We start from the raw sequence: 23,344 nt of genomic DNA on the forward strand, positions 1-23,344 counted from the left end.
TTGAGTTTTTCACCTTCTGAACTGCTCTCCTAGAACCTGTGCTTCATCACTATCACAAGACTTTGTCCATATTAGGTAATTAATAAGATTTGTTGTGCAAGTCAGATACATGGGGAAGTGATAGAGAATTATTGCCTAAAGTAATGTGGTGCCTTTATTGCAAAGAACTTTAATTCAAATTTGCATGTACTAATATAAATATGAAGTTAAATCAATTAACAATCATTTATTAAGACTACCATCCTGTTAGGTTACAGAGGATCCAAAAACAGTGACAAAGAAAACAATAAGTATTCCTGAATTTTAATCTAAGCTCTGCCAGCTATAAAACCTTAGGGAGCTACCTTAAAACTGACTACACCATTACTTCATTTTATATTTATATTTTATCACTACTAGCAACTGCAGTGACTGAATCACATTTTCTTTAAAAGCCTAAAGCTGTAAAGCCAATCAAAAATATGATTTCACCTTCTTTTGTAGCTTATGGCATGAAAATAATATTGTACCATCAAAAGAATAACGTTTTCCTAGGAGTTGTCTGTGTGTGTCAAGTAAAACTGAACGGAGTCTTTTGGAATCCATCTGTGGGTTGAAGTCAACATGGTACTGGTACAGTACCCACTGGGGAAGAGATGTCAGCCGGAAATGATTTGTCTTCAAGTGGACTACTGTCCCTGAAGTACCTGAAAGATTGAGTCAGATTTGACAGCCTGTGAGAGATCAAGTCTACTTCTTATTCTCCACCATTTCTAATCTAACCAGACATTTTTCTAAGACTCAAGGATAAAAAATGGCACAAAACAGCAGAGTTCTTAGGGAAAAACCTGATTCTTAAGGAAACTAATCTAAAAGTCATTTGAATGGATATAAAAGTATGTCTTTAGTAATATGTGAACCTAGTCAGAGGTCTAATTTAGTAGTATCAAAAGTCTCTTATGAAAATCTCAGATCTGCAAAAGATTTTTTTTAAGAACTATCAATAACCTACATGTTTCAAAGTTTGACCTAGGCCATATCAGTTGTAAAATAGCAAACCACTTGACTTTTCTCTGGCACATATTTTAAATGCTCTGTCTAAACAGGCAGCCTTCTTTCACAAAATGGCAGAGAATGATATTTCAGCTGACAGTCTTAGAACAAAGAAGCCCTCAAAGAATAAAACAATGAATGACAAAGCATTTCTGAAGTGTTTACTAAGAGGCAGGTACTGTGCTAAGCACTGATTGATTAGACAAACATAAGCAATCTACACAGCTTTTACCTCAAGAAGCTTATGCTCTAATGAAGGAAGTTCAAAAGTTGAGGGGATAGATAGTGAGGAGGCGTGAAGAAAGGGAATAGGAAATATAGCAGCATGGTTTGTTAATGCCTGGAAAGTGTTGTGGTGCTCTAGTTATGGTCAAAATAAAGATGAAAACTCCTATCAAAGCCAGTCTTTAAAGCAAAAGCAAAATCTCAAAGTAGTAACACTAATTAAAAATATTACTTTACATTATAAAAACAAAGAAACAAAAAAGCACACTCTTACGAATTAATCCTCCTTTTTAAAAAATCAAATTCCTTTAAAGGAAAAACCTCTTCAGAGCAAAGATTTCTAAAAATGAGTGAGACAGTCCATTTAAAGGGTGATATTTGGTACAGCCAGGATCCAGAGCAAAGGGATATTCCTTCAATTAATCATAATACTTGAGTCATGAGGACTTCAGGTTTAAAAACTAACAGTAGACATTCTGTTTCCATATGACAGATGGGGGGAAGGACAAAAGATGGCCCAACTCTTCTAGTATGTTCTCATACTAAACAATAAAATAGATTAGAGTTAGATGCTTGACTTGTGACTTAACTGAAATAGAAATCCTTACTCCCAGGTAGGAAAACTCCCTTCCTTTATATATCCAGGCAGGAAATCTTCCCAGTACTTTACAATCCCACAATCAGTTGTTTAGGGTTAACTGGTTAGTCCTCAGTTAAATGTCTTGCTCAGGGTCACACAAACATTATGTGGCAAGGATTGAACCCAAGTATGTTGGCTTCAAAGTCAGTTCTCTTATCTACTATACCATATAATCTCTAATAAAACTTAACTAAGAAAAAAAACTTAACTAGAAAAAAAAATAGATTAAACAAAGTAAAAAGAGGACTTGGATTTTGCCCACTATTTACTGAGTACTAGAGAAAAGAGATAATACTATACTCCTGAGAACAGGACATACCTCTTTTGCACTCTATGAAATGATGTAGTTTTTCCCTAGTATTCACACCAACATCATGGAAATTCTTTCTACTAGATTGTTTCTTCTGTGATGGCTCCTTTGATCTTGCTGAAACTTGACCTTCTTCTTCTGATTGCAAAAAATAAAGTCAAACATTTGCCAATACATAAACCTGAATCATAATAGCATGTGTTCTTATGGCACTTTGTAAAAAGAAACAATCCCTTATTGTTAAGGAAAAGCAGTAAAAGCAAGTAACCAATAAATCAGTTAATAGGCATTTATTAAGTGCCCAGTGTGCGTTAGGCATTGTGCTGATAGCTGAGGATACAAATAAAAAGCTAAAAGAAAAATCCCTGCCCTCAAGGAGCTTGTGTTTTAATAAGAGAAATAAAATTTGATAGAGATGATTGAGAGAAGTAAAGATCTAGGTCAAGAATTTTCTAGCCACAGCAACTCAAAGTTTCAGAGAGGGAAAGTAGAGGGAACAGAAGGAGTTGAAATTCCACAGTTGAGACTGACTCCAAGCATTGTAGCTTAGAATAATACTGCTAGAAAATTCAGTGGATAGAGCACTGACCTGGAGTCAGGAAAGCTGTTGCTGTTCAGTCATTTCTCAATCATGTCTGACTTTTTGTGACTTCATTTAGGATTTTCTTGGCAAAGACACTTGTTATTTCTTTCCCTAGCTAATTTTACAGTTGAGGAAACTGAGGCAAAAAGGGTAAAATGCTTTGCCCAGAGTTACACAGCTTAGTAAACATTTGAGGTCACATTTTAACTCAGGTTCCCAAATCATGGGATAGCATTCTATATGCTGAGCCATCTCCCACCTTCTTTTTAAGGATTTAAAGGATTTAATCCCTTTTAAGGATTTAAAGGAAGCCCTAGACCAAAAGATTTGGAAACCACTTCTCTAGTCCCATTCTTCATAGTGTGAGTGGAAGCTGAGAAGGCTTATGGTAGAAGTTATCTGGGGCTCAAGTTTGGCCAGGTACAAGAGACAACAGAAAGGAGCCATTCCAGAGCAGATGACTCAGAGGTTGTAAATTGATGTCAGACTGAAGTAACTGCTTAAATATAAACTGAAGAATTGTAGATCATAATGAGATCACACAATGAAGAATAAATTCAACAAGAATAAAGCACATACAGAGAAGGGGATTAATGAAAGATTATGATCAGATAATAGAGTTTTGGGTCAAAAAAGTGGAATACTTGTAGATGAGGTGAAATCTAAAATGGAAGCTGAAGAGGAGTTGAGAAATAGGTCATTTTATGGAAAAATATGAAAGAACTGGAGATTAGGATGTTTGAGGGAACATCAACATGAATGAATGCTGGAGTCTTCCAGTGTAATGTAAGAGTTGGAAAGGTAAAGGAGACAGTACAGTAGATGCTAAATTCCTAGAGAAAGGAAGTAGAACAACCTGGGGACCAGGACAATTGCTACTATGATCTGTATTTCAATAATAAAATTTGATAGTGAACTTTAAAGGAAGAGAACTTGCTGAGGAGCCTCAGACATCAAAGAGAAAGGATAGAATTTGCAATGGGAAGCAAGAACAACTTTGCTGCCTCTGCAGCACCAACATGGGGATGGGAGAGTTGAAGGGGGTCATAAAGTAAAAGAAGGGATGGCCGGAGCAGGAAAGCATGGCTGGGATTCCAGATCATGTGGGAAACCCAGTTTCTGTGAATTGTTAGATGATAAAAGGACTAAAAGAGGAAGAGTTCTAAAATGAAGGAAAATTTTGTTAGTTACAGAATGTACTATGAAAGAGGCAGACAGAACTGGACTAATGACTTAATCACCGAATCTATGTCCTAACTCAGTTTTCATTCTTCATGAACTCTTTAATATTTTTTGACATAACTGATCTTTTCCATCTCTTCCCTTGGTTTCAGGGACATCATGTTCTCCTTTTTCTCCCTCTATTTCTCTCATCACATTTTCTATCTCCCAGATCTGCTCCTTATGTGTCATGACCTTAAAAAAAAAAAATCAATCTTTTTAGATCTCAGTATTTTGATCTGTAAGAGGAAAGATATAGACCAGGGGTCCTCAAACTTTTTAAATGGGGGGGCAGTTCACTGTCCCTCAGACTGTTGGAGGGCCAGACTATAGTAAAAACAAAAACTTTGTTTTGTGGGCCTTTAAATAAAGAAACTTCATAGCTCTGGGTGAGGGGGATAATTGTCCTCAGTTGCCGCATCTGGCCCGCCGGCCGTAGTTTGAGGACCCCTGATCTAGACTATACCATTTTTAAAGTCTATGATCATTCTCTAGCTCCTTAATCTCCTCCTGATTCTTTAACATGAGTATTTCCCAACATGTTTATGGGCTTCCTTTTTCAGTACTGTCATAGGATTGTAGATGGGGGAAATAAATGTTTGACAATCAAATTAAAAATAGCACAGGATCACAGATTAAAGCTGGAAGAGATCATAGACATCATTGAATCCAATTCCTTTCATTTTACAGATTAGGAAGCTAAGCTGTCAGGGAGGTTAGGTGACTTTCCCAAGATGACAGTATATGTCAAAAATATTATTCAGACCCAGATCTCCTTGACTCAACTGCTTTATCCATTTTGGCATAAGATCTTAAAATATCACTTCTACAAAGATAATGATAAATGTTGGAGAGGATGTGGGAAAACTCAGACAATGATTCATCATTGGCGAAGTTGTGAACTGATCCAACCATTCTGGAGAGCAATTTGAAACTATATTCAAAGAGCTATCAAACTGTGTATACTCTTTGATCCAGCAGTCTCTCTACTGGATCTGTAGATCATAAAAAAGGGGAAAGAACCCACATGTGCAAAAATATTTGTAGCAGCCCTTTTTGTAGTGGCAAGGAACTGGAGACCAAATATATGCCCAAAAATTGGGGTAAGGCTGAATAAGTTATAGTAAATGAATGTAATGGACTATTATTGTCCTATAAGAAATGATTAGCAGGATGATTTCAGAAAGGCCTGGAAAGATTTACATGAACTGATGCCGAGTGAAATGAGCAGGACCAGGAGATCATTGTACAAAGCAACAACAAAATTATGTGTTGATCAACTGTGATAGAGTTGGCTCTTTTCAACAATGAGGTGATTCAGGCCAATTCCAAGACTTGTGATAGTGCCACCTGCATCTAGAGAAAGGACTATCCGGTTGAATGTGGATCACAACATAATATTATCACTTTTTTGTTTTTTGTTTGCTTGGTTGGTTTTTTGTTTCTTTTTTTCCCTTTCTGATCTGATTTTTTCTTGTGCAGCATGATAAAGAAATATGTTTAGAAGAATTATACACTTAACCTATATTGGATTACTAGGGGTAAGAGGAGAAAAAATATGGAACACAAGGTTTTGCAAGAATGAAGGCTGAAAACTATCTTTGCACATAGTTTGAAAAAGGACAAAGGAAAAAAACTACCACTTCTATGAAGGTGACTCCAAAAAATTCTCTAGAAACTATTTCTGAGGTTAGGGTTAAAATTTTCATCTGCTTGAAGGACATTATTACTTGATATGCTATTGTCATCTCAAATTAACTTGTGCAAAATATATTTTTTCTCTACTCCTCTCCCTCCCAAAAATCTTTATTCCTTTCTTGCCTTCACTATGTCAGTAGTACCTAATACCCAATGTTTAAGATCTCTTTGATCTTCCTTTCTCATTTATATTCAACTAAAATCAATCTATTTTAATATATATTAAAATCTCTTGCATTTACTACTTCTTTATTGATAACTCTCCCATTATGGATTAAAGACATTATTGCTGGTCTGAATTATTTCAATGGTCTCTTAAATATCTCTCAGTCTCCATTCAACTTCCAATTTTGCTTTCACAATATTAATCTTCCTAATTCATAAATCTAGTAATTTCACTTCTCCAGGTAGGTTCTTCCTTGGTTCCTATTGCTTGCCAAATAAAGCTGAAATGCTATTGCTTGGAATTTGAAATGCTCTCGACAATATGGTGACATCTTAGTTTATAGCTTGTTATTCTCCCTGCTGTGGTCTACAGTTTAGTCAATCCAGGCTAACCTTTCCTCTTAAAGTTCCATTGGTTTTCCTGCTCTGCTTGATGATGCCTATGATGAAAAATGGGAACCATATTTATTTCAGAACATCTTGATTGGTTAGCCATAGCAATTCCCAAATCCTCTGCTAATCTAAATGAATGAGAATTCACTGTTGTAATAACTATTTCTTATCCTTAAATATAAACCATCTTATCTAACTCATCGTGGATACCTCAACCCTATTGTTCCTTCTCTAAAAAGATCCATGATATCATGTCTTAACTTGCTTGATTAAAAGGAGACAGAGCTTTGTAAAGTTAGCAACCTCACTCTCTCCTCTAGAAATTCTGAATCAACTAGAGGTTTTGTTGCCTTTAAGCTAACTACAATTCAGAAGAAATCTATATATCAAAAATAATATTACAATAGAAAACTCTAATACAAGATAAGAGAAAGGAAGATATATCTGGATAGCATAATATAGATTTAATAAGAACAATTCATTTCCATCCATGATTCTATTGCTGTTCTACTTTCAAAAGCCTAGAAATGATAATTTAAAAATCACCAGTTTAAATTACTTCAAGTTTCTCTTATACTTGTTATTATCATGCTCTTTTAAAATAATTTCTCCCAATTAAACACATTTATCAGATGCCTATGTGCAAGACAATATACTAAATATCAGAGTTGAAAGACAAATGAAATAGTCATTACTTTAAAGGAACTTATTCTGCTGGTGAAAACTTATATACAGATAAATAAATTAAATATATATATATATATATATGAATGTTATATGTTATGTATGAATTAATATGGTGATGAGAAAATAAGAAATGGCCTTTTGTAAAAGGCATAGAACTTGAGCTAAGCCTTGAAGAGAGCATAGCTTGTGCAAAGGCTCAAAATCCAGCATGGAATGTATGGGGAAATAGGAAGTGGGATAGTTTGACTATAAAGTAGGGGACGTGGTGGAACGTGATGCAAAACTAACCTGGACTAGTACCAGACTGTGAAAAGCTTTAAATGCAGACAAGAACATGTGTTTTTACCCTAACATTAAGAAATCTACAGGTTTCTTGAACAGGGGAGCAAAATAATACAACTTGGAGTCATGCTTCAGGAACAAGTTGGCAATTGTGTAAATGATGGACGGGGAGAGACTAAAGGATAGCAGTTAAAATATTTAGGAGGATGTTGTAGTTCAAGTGAGAGACCATAAAGATCTGAACTAAAGGTGATAGCTAGTTGAGTGAATATAATAGATTTGAAATTCAATGGAATCTGAAATTGAATGGTCAGGAACTGATGCATGTGAAGAAGTTTTAAAAAGAGTCCCTGTTCTGAACATGGGAAACTGATGCCTCCAAGACAGGAAGGGTATTTAGAAGAAGGGTATTTAGAGAGTAAAACAAATTTAGGGCAGAAGCTAATGAGTTCTGCTTTGGACATATTGAATTTGAGAAACCAAGATGATAAAAGAGTGGAGATACCAGGCATACAGCATACAGTTGCTGTGAGGCTAGAGCTCATGAGAAAAATATGTGTTGGATATGGAGAACTGGGAGGCATCTACATAGAGATGATAGTCAAACTCATTAGTGCTTATGTGATCAAGAGATACAAAGAGAGAAAAGATGACCCACTGCAGAGTACTAAGGTATCCCCACACATTTAAAAAGGGACTGATTCTAGGAAACCAGATTCAGAAGGAACTGTTAGTATTTAAGGGAGAATCTGATGGGAAAACAAACTCTATTGTGCTTTTATAACCCCATACAACCTGACCCCAATCTATCTTTTTACCCTCAATAGGCTTTTCCCTTCCCAAACCATTCACTTTGATTTAGCTAGAATGGCCTTCTCTCTGCTCTTTGCACAGAGATATTAGATCTCCTGCCTCCCTGCTTCTGCCTTAGGCATCCCCTATCCCTGGAATGGACTATTTCCTCTCTCCCTTTAAGATATAGCTCAACTTCCATCTTCTATATGAAACCTTTCCCAACCCTTCACATTGCTAGTGCCCTCCTTTTCAAACTACCTTCTATTCAAATACTTAGCACATATTTGTATTTATCCACTTTCTACATATATACAGCATAAAGCTACAACTTGATGCTGTATATGTTTATAAGTTCATTGCAAGTAAGGATTGTTTCTTTGGGCTTTTATCCCCAAGTCTTGTAAACTTCCTAACATAATAAATGCATACAAAGTACCTGTAATTGCAATAAGAAAGAATGGGGATACAAGAAAACCTAAAAAGAATGAACATTTGGTTAACAGGACATGAACAAGAGAATCTTCTTCAAAAAGGAAGCTGAGAGCAATAATGTACTAAGAAAAAGCTAGTTATAGTAATAAGGGGAAAAAAAAGGACACTGGTGTTATTAGAATATTCAGTGAGGAAACAAACTATCATTTTTTGCAGAAGATTTGATAGTGTACTTAAAGAATTCTAAGGAATCAACTAAAAATAGTTGAAACAATTAACAGCTTTAGTAAAGTTGCAGGATATAAAATAAACTCTTAGAAAACACCAGCATCTCCATATACTATCAATAACATCCAGCAAAAAGACAAAGAAATTCCACTTATAATAATTGTAGACAATATAAAATATTGAGTCCACCTACTAAGATAAGCCCATAAACTTTGTGAACACAATTACAAAATACTTTTCACAAAAGTAAAAATAGATGTAAACAACTAAAGAAATTGTTCATGGGTTGGCCAAGTCAATATAATAAAATGACAATTCTACCTAAACTATTCAATGCTATATCAAACTACCAACAAATTATTTTACATAACTAGAAAAAAATTCATCTAGAAAAACAAAAGGTCAAGAATATCAATGGAAAACAATGAACAAAAGTGAAGGAAGATTGAATAGCCATACCAGATCTCAAAACTTTTGTACAAAGTAGTAATCATCAAAACAATCTACCAGCTAAGAAACAGAAAGGAAGACGAGCAGAAAAGATTAGGTATACTATATACATGATAGTAAACAACTATAATAATAGTGTTTAATAATCCCTAAAATCAAAGCTTTTGGTATAAAAACTCACAATCTGACCAAAACAACTGGGAAAACTAGAAAAGTAGTCTGGCACAAACTAGGCTTATGCCAGCATCTCATACCATATTCCAAGATAAGGTCAAAATGAACAAATGTTTTCGATTTAAAGACTGATATTAAAAGCAAATTCGGGGAGCATGGAAAATTTTACCTGTCAAGTCTATGGAAAAGGGAAAACTTTATGTTCACAGAAGAGAGGATTATAGGAAATAAAATGGGTAATTTTGATTACATCAAATTTAAGTTTTTGTACAGACTAAACCAATACAACCAAGATTAGAGGGAAAAACCTGGGGACAAATTAACATTAAGTTTCTCTGATAAAAGTCTTATTTCTCAAATATATAAAGAATCAAGACAACTTTATAAGAATATGAGTCATTCCCCAATTGACAAATGGTCAGGGGACATGAACAGGCAGTTTTCAGATGACGAAATTAAAGTTATCCATGGTCACATGAAAAAAAAAAGCTGCAAATAACTACTGAGTAGAGAAATGCCAGTTAAAACAACTGATGTAGCTAGCTCCTCATACCTGTCAGATTGACTAAAATGATAGAAAAGGAAAAGGAGAAATGGAGGAGATATGGAAAAATTGGGACCCTTAAATGCACTGCTGGTAGAATTGTGAACTGATCTAATCATTCTGGAGAGCAATTCAGAACTATGCCCAAAAGGCTATGAAGCTGTGCATATCTTTTGACCACCAGTACCATTTCTAGATCTGTATCTCAAAAGAGATCAAAGAAAAGGGAAAAGAGCCTATATGTATAAAAATTTTAATAGCAGGTCTTTTGTGGTGCAAAGAATTAGAAATTGAGGAGATGTCCATCAATTGGGGAATGACTGAACAAGTTGTAATATGATAATAATGCAATATTATTATACTCTTAGAAATGATTTTTTTTTTAAAGAAATGATCAGCAGGATGATTAAAAAAAACCTGGAAAGACATGAACCAATGCAAAGTAAAGTGTGCAGAACCAGGAGAATCATCTACACAGTAACTGTAATATTGTACAATGATCAATTATAAATGACTTAGCTATTCAGAGTAATACAATGATCAAGACTATTCTGAAGGACTTAAAAATGAAAATGCTATCTACCTCCAGAGAAAGTAGCGAGTCTGAATGAAGACTGAAGTATAATTTTTTCATTTTCGTTCTTTTTCTTGCAACATGACTAATATGGCAATGTTTTGCATGATTTCACATGTATAATTGACATTTCATTTTTTTTCCTTCTTAATAGATGACAGAGGGGTGGGAAGAAAAGAATTTTGACCTCAAATTATTTTAAATGAATGTTAAAAATAAATTAATTTTTTAAAAAGAAACAAGAAAAAAACCAAAAGAATCTCATAATTGTTTAATTCTATCCCTAAGACATTACCTGGAAATGCACTTGCTCCTTCTTCAGCTCCTCCTTCTGCCCCTCTTGGCTCTGCATACCTAACAAGCTCACTTGATGGTGCTGGTGTGGAAGCTCGAGCTGCTGGTGTTGATACTACAGTTGTTGTTGGTGGTGGTGGTAGCATGCGTATAGGTGCCCGAGCCTGTGCTGGTGTCCGAGCCCGTCCTAGTGAATGAACCACCCTTTCTGACCAAGTTAATGCCCTAGCTGCTGCTGCTGGTGGTGGTGGCAAAGTCAAAGTTTCTGCTCCACCTTGTGCCTGAGTCAATGTTGCTGCCTGAGTCACTTCTAGAACTGGAATTGGGGTTGGAGCTGAAACAGGACCTGGTTCTGGAGATGGTTCTGGAGCCGGTTCTGGAGATGGTTCTGGAGCCAGTTTTGGAACTTGCTGCCATTGTCGATACCTAGACCTCCTAGTACCATATTGCTGACCCTGCAGTTTTTATTTATTTATAGTAATTAAAAAATACCATTAAATTTCATGTGTCAGTAGAGAACTCAATTGTATAATCAAGAAATTATATTTAAAATAACATCCAAATTATCCCCAAAATAGGAAGATACAGCATAAGAATTCAAAGAAAGTTAAAACTATTTGTAAGCCAGTACACTTCTGCTCAGTTCCTCATTTAAATATTTTCAGAAGAGAAAAATAACATGAGCTACCACTGGAATTCTCTCATAGAAATCCCTGTCTGGAAAATAGGGTTCTAAATAAGCAAACATGCATGATGTTACTGTAATCAAATGACTTGGAAAGAAGTTATAGGGAATATATAGAATCACTGCGAATATAGAATTACAAACAACAATAACAAAGGGGGTTGCTAATTGGAAGGAGAACAGCAGGACTGCTAACTATTGGTACAGGTCTTATCTATAATATTCAACATATAAGCCCCATTGATCTTCAATATGTAAGGGATACTAAATTCCCAAACATGTCGAGCAGAAAATTATGGCTGGATGGTTGTCAATATGACTACATTTACAAAACTGAGAGCACTCACCTCAACAGGTGCACCACTCTGGGCTTCCCTTGGTGGTCTTCCTCTTGCCATTCCACCTTTCCTGGCTCGACCACTCATTTTTTTCTCTCTAAAAATGAGCAATATATTTTTTCCTCAATACTTGAGTTTCTCTAATTTTGATTAAATATTCAAAATGAACTTTTGAAGAACATGTATTTACCAAACACACACACAACACAATAACTCTTTTCACTTAGGACAAAGCATTCCAATCACCAGAGGTAGCTTACCATAAGGGGGGGGGGAAGCTTTTTTCAAATAAGGTTTAAGGAATGGATTTACTTCAATTCTGTATTACAATAACAATATCTTATAAAGGAATGATCATTAAATTAAATATTTTAACAAGGATTTCCCCCTATTATTTTGAGGATTTGGGGCACAAGAACTGAAAAAGTCATGACATATGTCCTTTGTCATAAAAGAAAATTCAGGCTAAAAAACTTGACTAATCATTATTTCTAATTGATCAGCTTTTCAGTTTTATGAAAAGAAAATAAGATCTAGAAAGAATCTTAATAGTCATCTAATTCAAACTCATTTTACAAATAAGAAAACCAACACCCAGAAAGGTTCAGGTTTAAGTAATTTGCCCATGATCATGAGTTCTAAATTCAATTATTCTGAATTATATTCCATCATGCAATCAGTCACACAAATTGTTAGCAGAAATACAAAATTTGACTCCATCTTCTATCCTCCAAACCTAAGCTCTTAGGATGTCAACATGTTGCTTTGAGTGCTGGACTTGAGAGTGTTGTAGTTTGGAAAATACTGGTCTGAATCTACAAGATGTGTACTTACCATAGTTATCTCACTGAACCTTAGGCTCAGTTTCTTCATCTGTATAATGGCTGTTAATAATGTCAATAGTACTTTTTTCCCCCACAGAGTTGGAAGGTTCAAATGAGATAAAGAATAGACAGCAAGAGGGAAATGAGCAGGACCAGGAGATCATTATTTACTTCAACAACAAAACTATATGATGATCAATTCTGATGGACGTGGCCCTCTCCAGCAATGAGATGAACCAAATCAGTTCCAACAGAGCAGTAATGAATTGAACCAGCGAAAGAACTCTGGGAGATGACTGTGAAGCACTTCATAGAATTCCCAATCCCTCTATTTTTGTCCGTCTGCATTTTGGATTTCCTTCACAGGCTAATTGTACTCTATTTCAAAGTCCGACTTTTATACAGCAAAATAACTGTTTGGGCATGTATACTTATATTGCATTTAACTTTAACATATTTAACATGTATTGGCCAACCTGCCATCTGGGGGAGGGGGGGAGGGGAAGGAGGGGAAAAATTGGAACAAAAGGATTTGCAACTGTGAATGCTGAAAAATCACTATGCATATAACTTGTAAATAAAAAGCTATAATAATTTTAAAAATAAAAAAGAAGAAAAAAATAGACAGCAAGACAAAAGAATTCTGCCATTGGGGAAGAGCTATACAAGGAGGGAAGGCGTCGTTAGCTCTGTGGGATGTGTATGGTGGGAGACCCTTGGGACTGTCAATATTCTTCTCCAGGGCTAGGGGATGCTTTGCAGGGTGGGGGAAGGGAGACTCTTTAAACAGCCCCACGCCCAAGGGGAGAGGAATTAACAAATTAGGGAAGGGAAGCCTCTCCTGAGCCACCCAGATCCACTAATGGGAGAAGGATACTTTCCAACAGACCCTTGGGTTATGTTGCATGCCTAAAATGAGAAGGATTGGGGGCGCGTGGGGGGGGGAAGGGGAGGGGAGGGGAGGGGGGGATGGGGGGGTTGCTTCAAACAGAACTCACTAATAAAATCAGTCTCTTTTCCTCTTCCTTCTCCGCTTCCCAGCGTCCCACCTCTCCCAAGTCCACCAGATGCACACACCACCTCTTCAATCTTTTTACAACCCTTCTAATTATAACACCTGCCTTGAGCCCAACATTCGGATTACTCCGCCACTTTCTATTCTCCAAGACCTTCACAGGGGGTTATTTTCCCCTCTTTTTTCTGTTGAAAAATTCCAAGACATCCATCTCATACAATTTAGCCAAGACACTTCAGGACTTCGCCCCACTTGGACCGACAGGAGGATCTAGATCTAGGATCTCTTTTCCTTCCCCGCGCGGATGGACATGATCCACGGACCATCTTGTGATGGGACGAATTCTCCATCTGGCCCTGCCGGGAGGCCCCGCCCACAAGCGTTCAGGCTGTCCTGGGATTGGCTGCCTCGGCCTGTCCTCTCCCGCTCCCGCTCAAGGTGGCGGAAGCCGGAGGGTCAGCTAGGCGAGGATCTGCGGGGAGCCTGGGGGCCGCAGCAAGGCGAGGATCTGCCGGGAGCCTGGGGGCCGCAAGGAGGATCGGGAGCCTGGGACCAGGGGGAGGATCGGGGAGCCGGGGCCAAAGCGAGGGAGGATCTGCGGGGAGCCTGGGGACCGCAGGGGGGAGGCTGGGGGAGCCTGGGGGCCAGCCAGGCGAGGATCTGCGGGGAGCCTGGGGACCGCAGGGGGCGAGGATCTGCGGGGAGCCTGGGGGGCCAAAGCCAGAGGATCTTGGGGGGAGCCTACCGGAGGGGGCGAGGATCTGGGGGTGGGGGCCGCAGCGAGGGGAGGATCGCGGGGAGCCTGGGGACCGCAGGGGGCGAGGACTGCGGGGAGCCTTTTGAGGGGGGGAGGATCCGGGGGAGCCTACCGAGGGGGGGGATCCGGGGGAGCCTGGGGAGCAGGGGGGGGATCCGGGGGAGCCTGGGACCCAGGGGAGGGATCTTGGGGGAGCCTGGGGCCGAGGGAGGCGAGGATCTGCGGGGAGCCTGGGGGCCGCAGGGGGCGAGGATCCGGGGAGCCTGGGGGCCGCAGCGAGGCGAGGATCTGCGGGGAGCCTGGGGGCAGGAGGCGAGGATCTGCGGGGAGCCTGGGGGCCGCAGGGGGCGAGGGATCTGCGGGGAGCCTGGGGACCCAGGGGCAGGATCTGGGGATGGGGAGGGGGCGAGGATCTGGGGAGCCTGGGGGCCGCAGCGAGGCGAGGATCTGCGGGGAGCCTGGGGGCCGCAGCAAGGCGAGGATCTGCCGGGAGCCTGGGGGCCGCAGCAAGGCGAGGATCTGCGGGGAGCCTGGGGACCGCAGGGGGCGAGGATCTGCGGGGAGCCTGGGGGCCGCAGCGAGGCGAGGATCTGCGGGGAGCCTGGGGACCGCAGGGGGCGAGGATCTGCGGGGAGCCTGGGGACCGCAGGGGGCGAGGATCCGCGGGGAGCCTGGGGGCCGCAGCGAGGCGAGGATCCGCGGGGAGCCTGGGGGCCGCAGCGAGGCGAGGATCCGCGGGGAGCCTGGGGGCCGCCGTGAGGCGAGGAGGAGCTCATGTTCTAGGTAAGGAGGGGCGCCCCTTCCGGCTTCCGTGCAGAGCCAGAGCCGCTGGCCCAGGAACCGGTGTGGCTGTAAGGAAGTCCATCTAGGCAAGCCCGGCCTGACAGGCCCAGGTAAGAGATGTTTATCGAAGCTTCGAAAATCCTCACGGAAAGTTCAGCTGGTGGGCCTGGAAAAAAGGGAGGGTGCCCGATAGAGTGATGCGGAAGAGTGCAGGAGCTAGCCCGGATTAGGGTGCTGAAGCGTGCAGTGCGACCCTGCCCTTATCCCCCCTCCCCCGATTGAAATGTGTGAGGAAGCTCCTTTTACTTCTCTCATTTTTCTTTCCCCTTCCATTCCCCTCCCCCCTCCTCTGCCCCTCTTTTCCTTCCCCTTTCCTTCCTTTCTCTTCTTTTCCACGATTCATCTCCCCTCTTTGCTCCCTTTCCCTTCTTTCTTCCCCTTCCCCTCTTTTTCCTGTCAACCTTGTCTTTCCCTTTTCATTTCCTTCTCCCTCTTTGCTTTACCTTTCCCTCCTCCCTTCCCCCTCCTTTCTTTCTCCTTTTCTCCCCTCCCCTCTGTAATTTTCCCTTTCTTTCCTCTCTCCTTTTCCTTTCTCTTTCCTTTCCTTTCCAATTCTCCCCCTCCTTCTTTCCCCTCCTATTTCTTCTCCCCTCCCTCTTTCCCCTCCTATTTCTTCTCCCCTCCTTCTTTCCCCTCCTATTTCTTCTCCCCTCCCTCTTTTCCCTCTTATTTCTTCTCCCCTCCCTCTTTCCCTTCCTATTCCTTCTTCCCTCCCTCATTTTTCCTCCCTCTAATCCTTTTCTTTCCCTTTTCGTCCTTTTCCCCTTCCTCCTCTCCTTCATCCCCTCCTTCACCTTTTCCTACATTTCTCATTCTCTGTCACATTTCCTCTCTCCCAAACTCCCTTTAGAAAGTTGTTCAGTTTTGAAGTCATTTACAGATAAGGATCTCTGAAATAACAGAGTTATCCAGATGGGTTGTGGTGAGTATCAAATGAAATAAGTATGCTAAGTTCTTGAAACACTATAGACACCCTTCCTGTAATTATTAAAGGAAAGAATAAAAGATTTAGGGTCAGATTAAAGGTTGAAATCCCTGCTCTGCCACTTTAGTGACAAAAGACATGGATCCTTGATACTTCCCTGGCCTACTGTTTCTTCCTCTAAAATCTAGGAACTGGATCTCACAACATCACAAGTTTAGGGCTGGGAAAAGGAACCTTTGAGATATTCTAATCCTTTCAGTTTTTTACTTATTTATTTGATTACTTAAGAAATAAAGAAGGGATCACACAGCTAGTAAAAGTCTAAGGCAAAGAATTTCCTTATTCCAAGACTAGAATTATGCTTAGTTGCCTCTTATTTACACTACCAGCTCCAACACTGGGCGATTCTGGACAAAGTAGACCTAATGTCCTTTTCAATTATGAGTGTGCTCCAGACTCTTCCCTAGTTAGTGGATGGTTGTTGAATCTTTTTGTTAACTAGGAAATAGTTAGCACTTGAGTCCAATTAAGAAAAGTCTTTTATTCTTATGATTGCTTTCAGGGGCAACAGATTGGTCCTGGTGTGATTTCAGAATTGAATGCTTTTCAACTAACTTCCCACCTGATGAATGTTGATTGAATTTCCTTTTTAACAAGAAAAAAATTTAAATGGTCCAGTGAACTTCAGAGCTAGCAAAATAAGCCTACTGTAATTCCCAGGATATATTCCACAACAGTGCTTCCCCAGTGTATGCTGACTGAAATTATTATTTTTTTTTAACAAGAAGTCTTTTTGTTCCAAAGAAGAATCTTTTATTCCACAATTGCCTTCAGAGCCAGCATCTTTTTCAGTTTCAGGGATGGATCATTCATTGTACAAGCATTTTATTAAGGGCTTACTATGTGCCAAACTAAGCAGAGTAGGGTTAGTGTGATTTTAGGAGATCAGTTCCTCCAAAATACTTCCTGTCATAATGGCTGGTAACTGAGAATATATTTTAGCAAGGAAGAAAAACCCTTTCAATGTGAGGTTAACTTAACATAGAACAGAATTGATTTACTGCAGTGCCCTTATCTATTTCTCCAACTACTGGATAGTAATTATTATTTTTTTTAATGGTAAAATCCTTTGTTCCATAAATAAAGAAAAAAACTTGGATAGATCCTGGGGTTTTTTTTTTTTTGTTTGTTTGTTTGTTTTTGGAAGGCACAAAAAACCCTTCCTGCCACGCTGATCTTAAACCAACTCTCCTGTGCAAGAATCCCAGGAATTTGAGGTTGGCCCTGTACTGTTTAATGTTTTTATTAATGAGTTGGATAAAGACACAAAAGCATATGGTATGCTCATCATATTTTCAGATGACACATTCATGGGAGGGTTAATCAGTCAGCAAGCATCTCTTAAGTGCTTACTATGTGCCAATTAATGCACTAAGGGCTGAGTATACAAAAATGAGGGGTAGGTGAGAGTCCCTGCCCTCAACAAGCTTGTTGGAATGACAGCATGTCCATAACTAGGTACATACAAAGAGTAAATGTGGGCATCTGAAAGGGAAAATTATTAATAGTTTGGTAAAACCAAGAAATACTTCCTACAGAAAGTAGGATTTCAGATGAGTCTTAAAGGAAGCTGATGTTCTAGGTCTGTAATATCTTCCAAAATTCTGCTCTATGTTCCTTTTTTTATACTCTATGCTATTTCACTTAGTGATCTCTATCAGCTGTTCTGATTCAGTTATCACCCCTGTGCAAATTATTCCAAGATCAACATATCTAGCCCTAGTCTCTGCTGAGGTAGTTATGAAACTGCCTCTTGAACATCTCAACATGTCTAAAACAGAACTTATTATCTTATTCCCCTTCCCAAAACATTCCTTCTCCAAAACTTCTTTATTGTCAAGGTTGCCAGCATCCTGTCACCTAGGGCTCTTAGAGCCTCTCTTTCACTCATCCCACAAAAGCCAGTCTGTTGGATTCCAGCAGTGTATATTAACTTAGAAAACCAAAAACTAGGGGCAGCTAGTGGGTGCAGTGGGTAGAGCACCATCCCTGAAGTCAGGAGGACCGAGTTCAAATTTGACCTCAAACACTTAACATTTCCTAGCTGTGTGACTCTAGGCAAGTCACTTAACCCCAATTGCCTCAGCAAAAAACAAAACAAAAACAAAAAAAAAAAAAAAAGGAAAAGAAAACCATAAACAAATGTTATCTATGCTTTATTGTATTTTTATTTATTTTGGTAAACATTTAATTTTAATCTGGTTCCAATAATATTCCTGAATTGCAGGCAGCAAATTTGACACTTCTAGCCTAGACTGACTAGAATACAAGTATAGAATGAAACAAACATTGTCAGATGTGGCTGTTTTGCTTACCTGTGCTTTGTTATAAGCAAGAATTCAACCCAGGTTTTCCCCGATTCAAAGACTGATGGGCTAACCACTTTACCTTGCTTCTTCTCATAAATTAGATATAAGCATCTTGAAATGCTCTAAGCTGGCTCTTCTAACATGTTACTAAGAATGATTCAGGGTACAAATTCCACTTAACTTGTAGAAAGGATTGTTCGGGTCTTCCCTATTATTTTGATATGATTAGGGAAACCAGAACATAAGAAAGTTTTGGAGCAGAAGTAGGAAGGAATTATGGTCACTCAAGAAAGGGAAAGGAAGTAAGAAAAGAGTTTAAGGATTGGGGAAACTTTACAGAACTGAAAAAATTTGATCAAGGGTTTCCCTATTAATTGTCAACAGATCCAGGACAAATAAAAACTAGTTGTTGTGGTATTACTATTTTGTGTTGTTATAGTTTTCTATGTTTGTGTCTCATTAAGGAATTGTTTTTTCTAAATTTTGTAACTTAGAATAGGGCTCAATGATTTACATATCATATAATCAATTAAATGTTTATTGAAATTAGAATATAACTTCAAATGCAGTTATTTTGTGCTACTTATGATTTATGATTTTTTTCTTTCACCTCTTCTTCAATCAGCTATTTTGATCAGTATGCTTCACTATGTAACATTCTTACTCCATCACATTATCAAGAATAAAGCAAACTTCATAAATATGGAAGATTTACTTAGTAAGTAGTGAGTTGCCTTATTTTGCAATGGATTTGTTAAAAATGGAGCTGTCACCATAACGAAAGTTTTTCCTTTGTTCAAATTTGCTATATTTGGATATTTCCCTAGTAATAGTTTAATTCATTTTTTGTAGCTTGTCAACCCCTAAATGACTTTACTACAAACTCAAGCTATAAACCAATAGATGTGAACACCAACAAGGTAGTTTTTGCTCCTACATAAAGCAAAGGGACTTTAAGAATACTTCTCTGATTTCCATACACTTAAGGACAATGAAATATTTCTTTAAGGGGGAGAAAAAGTGAAGGGCTTCAATGAATGAGCAAAGAACCCAAAAAGAGAGAAGGAAATCCTGATCCTTATTAGGAGGTTAGAGAATGGAAGAACATCCCATGAAGAAAGGAGAGGAAAAAGTCTACTGAATATTTAGAAACAAATTTGAAGCTCCTCCAGGAGGGAAAAAGAAGCATTTGCTTGAACTCCAAGGAATGACAAATTAGATAAATAATTACTTTTTTTTTTTACACAAGAGAGATCACATAAAATAAAATAAACCTCAAAGGACGAAAAGAATAGTGGTAGCTGTTGACTCTCTCCTGAAGAGTACAGAAGCAACTATTTGCAAGAGAGCTAAGTTGTCATCCTGGAGCAGGTATCCATGACTTGATAGCCTTCCAAGATTTGTCAAAATGGAAGACTACGACCCACTATGCATAATTTATATTGAAACAAGTAGTACCTAGCAGAAGAAAACTGGAAAGCATTACTAAAGATGGTATCTCTAGATTTAGAATCAAGAGACTCAAGTTCGAATTCTGACTCCTACTTAGCATCTGTGTGAACTTAGACAAGTAACTTAACTTTCCTGAGACCAAGTTTTCTCATTTATAAAATGAGAACTTAGACAAGATAATCTTTGTCCCTTATAGTTTAAAATCTATGATCCAGTGTGGTATTTTTAATGTTGCGCTTCAGTACAAGAAAGGGAAGCAGAATAGAAAAGGTAAATTGTGAGTGAAGTAGTTTAAAAGATATGTGAGAATAGCATTTGTCTTTCTGTATCATGGCTTAAAATAAAGGAATGACAAGCTGCTTGATTGAAATGTAATATATTTAATGAGGGTTAGTAAGACTGTAGTTGTCTAAGGTTTTATAAATCTGATGAAAAGGACTTAAACTGAAAAGTAATAGAATAAAGATATGTATAAACTATATGCCAGAGAAAATAGTTGTAACAGAGTTGTAATGGAGAAATACCATTAATGAAGATGGCCATTTCATAGGCAACAAAATCCAAGAAAGGAACAAGTGGTAAAATCCCAGTTCTTAAATGTATATATATAGGCATACAAAAAAAAATAGTCTAAAGAAGGACTAGAGATCCTAACACAGAAATAAGTTTGACCTTACAGATATCATTGATATTTGATGGGATGAAGCCCACTGGAATATGGCTTTGGAAGGATAAGTTATTCAAAGGAAACAAGGTAGTTAAAGCAATTTAGAGAGGGTAGAAGTAACATTGTTATATACATATGTTAACATGTATATATATGTATTGGATTACTTGTCATCTGGGGGGGGTAGGAGGAAGGGAAGAAAAATTGGAACACAAGGTTTGCAAGGGTCAGTTTTGAAAAATTATCCATATATATGTTTTAAAAATAAAAATCTTTAATTAAAATGATATTTATATGTGAGGAATTTTTTAAAGCAGCATTGGAAAGTATAGTAAAAAAACAATTAGGTGAAAAATCATTGAAGCAGAAATAGAAATCATATTACCGTCAGGGTATATTATGGCCCGCCTTAAAAGAATGAAGAAATAGATGAGAAACTCAGAAATCTCACAAGCCTAGAAAAGCAATATATTACAGTGGGGGATTCACTTATCCAGAGTTCTACTGGAACACTCTGCCCCACCTCTCCCTGTTTCCTCTCTCTCCTTTCATCCTCCAAAATATAGCTAATGATTTATCTTGATTATTCAATCCTTCAAATAGTGTTTTATTTGGATTTTGGTTGCTGGGATGAAAGTTATGGGAATCTTGAGGAGAAGTGACCAATTTAGTGTTTATTAACTTTTGTTTTCCCGGTTCAAAGATAATTTCCTGTGGCAGAGGAAATAAACAAAATATAAGAACCTTTATGCCTCTAGTCATTTATCATCCATCCACCCCAAACAGAGATATAATCCTGAAAATCTCAGATTTTTTGGCCATTCTCAATTCATTCTAAGCTTTATCTCTCATGACAATATCTTTGCAGGACTATTCCATGCTTTTGTATTTATCCCAGTTACCTGTTCTTGGTTCTGTCTTCTCTATGTCTTTTATGAATATACATATTACTGAATTTCTTTTATATACTTGATAATTCTTTAGATAACCAATTTTCTTTTTTCTTGGTATTGTTTCTTTTGTTATAATTTTTATTTTAAGAACTGCTCTCATCTATTCTGGCTTACTTTTCCTTTTAATGTTTTAGTCCACAAAGTCCTGACTATTCTTCTCAATGCTATTGGGTTTTTTTTCCTGCTTTCTAAGATCTTTGGGTCTTAGTTTTTTTCATCTGTAAAACAAAAGGTTTGGAAAAGATGTTAACATTCTTTCAGTTCTAAATCTAATCCTGTGAATGTTCTGTCTAATTTTCAGCATCATAATATTCATATGTAATGGTTTGCAATTTACAAAGTACTTTATAAATATCTTTTATCCTCAAAACATCCTTGGGAGACATGTACTATTATTATCCACATTTTGTAGATGATGAAATTGAGGCAGATGGCAATTAAGACTTGCCCAAGGTCAAACAAATAGAGGCCACACTCCGATCTTCCTGAATCTAAGAGCAGATCTCTTTTCCCCTGCACCTAACTGCCAATACGTATTGAACTTGCAGTCTACTAAAACCACCAGTCATCTCATTCTTATTCATTTTTAACCCATGCAAAGTTGTCCTGTCATTCTATCTATCCTGCCACCTAGCTGTCTCACCAAAATAAGACATGTACAGAATATAATAGGAAAGAATTCCCTCAAAATGTAAATCTCTATTTAGAGCTTGCTTTTCTTTGTAAATATATAACAAATTCAGTATGAAACTTTCATCTGTGTCTCTGATTCTTTTGGTTCTATTCTAATCTGGATGAGTAGCTTGTCCTTAAATCCTTCTCTCCCTTCTAACACTTCCAAACAACAGCAAAAAGAAAACTTGTAATAAATATACAAAAAAGTTTTAAATTTGCCGTACCCAAAAATGTATATCTCAATTTCCATTTTGATTATATAATCTCTCTGTCAGGAGCTCTGTTACTGGCTACATCAGTGTGACCCTTTAGAATGGTTATTCATTACTTTGACCAGAGTTCTTAAGGCTTTCAAAACTCTGTTTTGTATAACTTCACATGTGATTTCTTAACTCTGGGTGGAGAGAATCTAGAACTCAAATTTTAAAAACAACTGTAAAAAAAACTTTGTTTTTAATGGGGGGAAATATTAAATTTTTTAAAACTTTGTCTTTACACTGTTAGTGTATATATTATATATTTCACTCAGTATTAGTTCATATAAGTCTTCCCAGATTTCTTTGAAATCTTCCTTTTGTTGCCTTTGGCACAATAATGGTTTATTACATTCATATGCCATAATTGTTCACCCAGTGGGCACCTTCTCAATATTAAATGTTTTTGTCAATGTAAATGAAGTGTTAGAAATATTTTTGAACAAATGTGTTTTTCTTTTTTCTTCTCTTTGGATTATAAACTTGTAGTGTTGTCATTGGATCAAAGGATATTTATGGTTTAGTGAATTTTGGTGCGTAGTTCTAAATTATTTGCAGAATGGCTGGAACAGTTCATAGCTCAATCAATAATATACCAATACGCTCATTTTAAATGAAAATTAAGAGGGATAGATATAGTTTTTCATTTTGCTTAGAAATTAATCCACCAATGGTGAAAGTATTTTAATGTTTTTTTCTTTTGTTACATTATCTTTAACTATTATTTTCCTCCTCTTCCCTACTTAGAAGAACCACCCTTTATTAATTTTAAAAAATGAAAAACGAAGTTCAGTAACACTTATCAATATGGCAATCAAATCTAAAAGCATAAACAGTCCTTTCTACCTCTGTACTCTATC

The 23,344-nt window shown here is 37.9% G+C and overlaps 1 protein-coding gene across 1 annotated transcript in view; it reads right to left on the reverse strand.

Moving 5' to 3' along the window:
* Positions 1 to 13,771, reverse strand: part of LOC100914441 (piwi-like protein 1) — a 57,600-nt gene extending 43,829 nt beyond the window's left edge. Inside the window, exons 1-5 of the mRNA XM_031948407.1 lie at positions 13,573 to 13,771; positions 11,760 to 11,847; positions 10,729 to 11,182; positions 2,217 to 2,345; positions 472 to 686 (exon numbers count right to left, since the gene is read on the reverse strand). Of these exons, the coding sequence (XP_031804267.1) occupies positions 472 to 686; positions 2,217 to 2,345; positions 10,729 to 11,182; positions 11,760 to 11,837 (876 nt within the window). The 5' untranslated portion in view covers positions 11,838 to 11,847; positions 13,573 to 13,771. The remainder of the gene's footprint in view (positions 1 to 471; positions 687 to 2,216; positions 2,346 to 10,728; positions 11,183 to 11,759; positions 11,848 to 13,572) is intronic.
* Positions 13,772 to 23,344: the final 9,573 nt, after the last annotated feature.

The sequence above is a fragment of the Sarcophilus harrisii genome, chromosome 1, assembly GCF_902635505.1.
Source record: "Sarcophilus harrisii chromosome 1, mSarHar1.11, whole genome shotgun sequence".
Classification (NCBI taxonomy): Eukaryota; Metazoa; Chordata; class Mammalia; order Dasyuromorphia; family Dasyuridae; genus Sarcophilus; species Sarcophilus harrisii.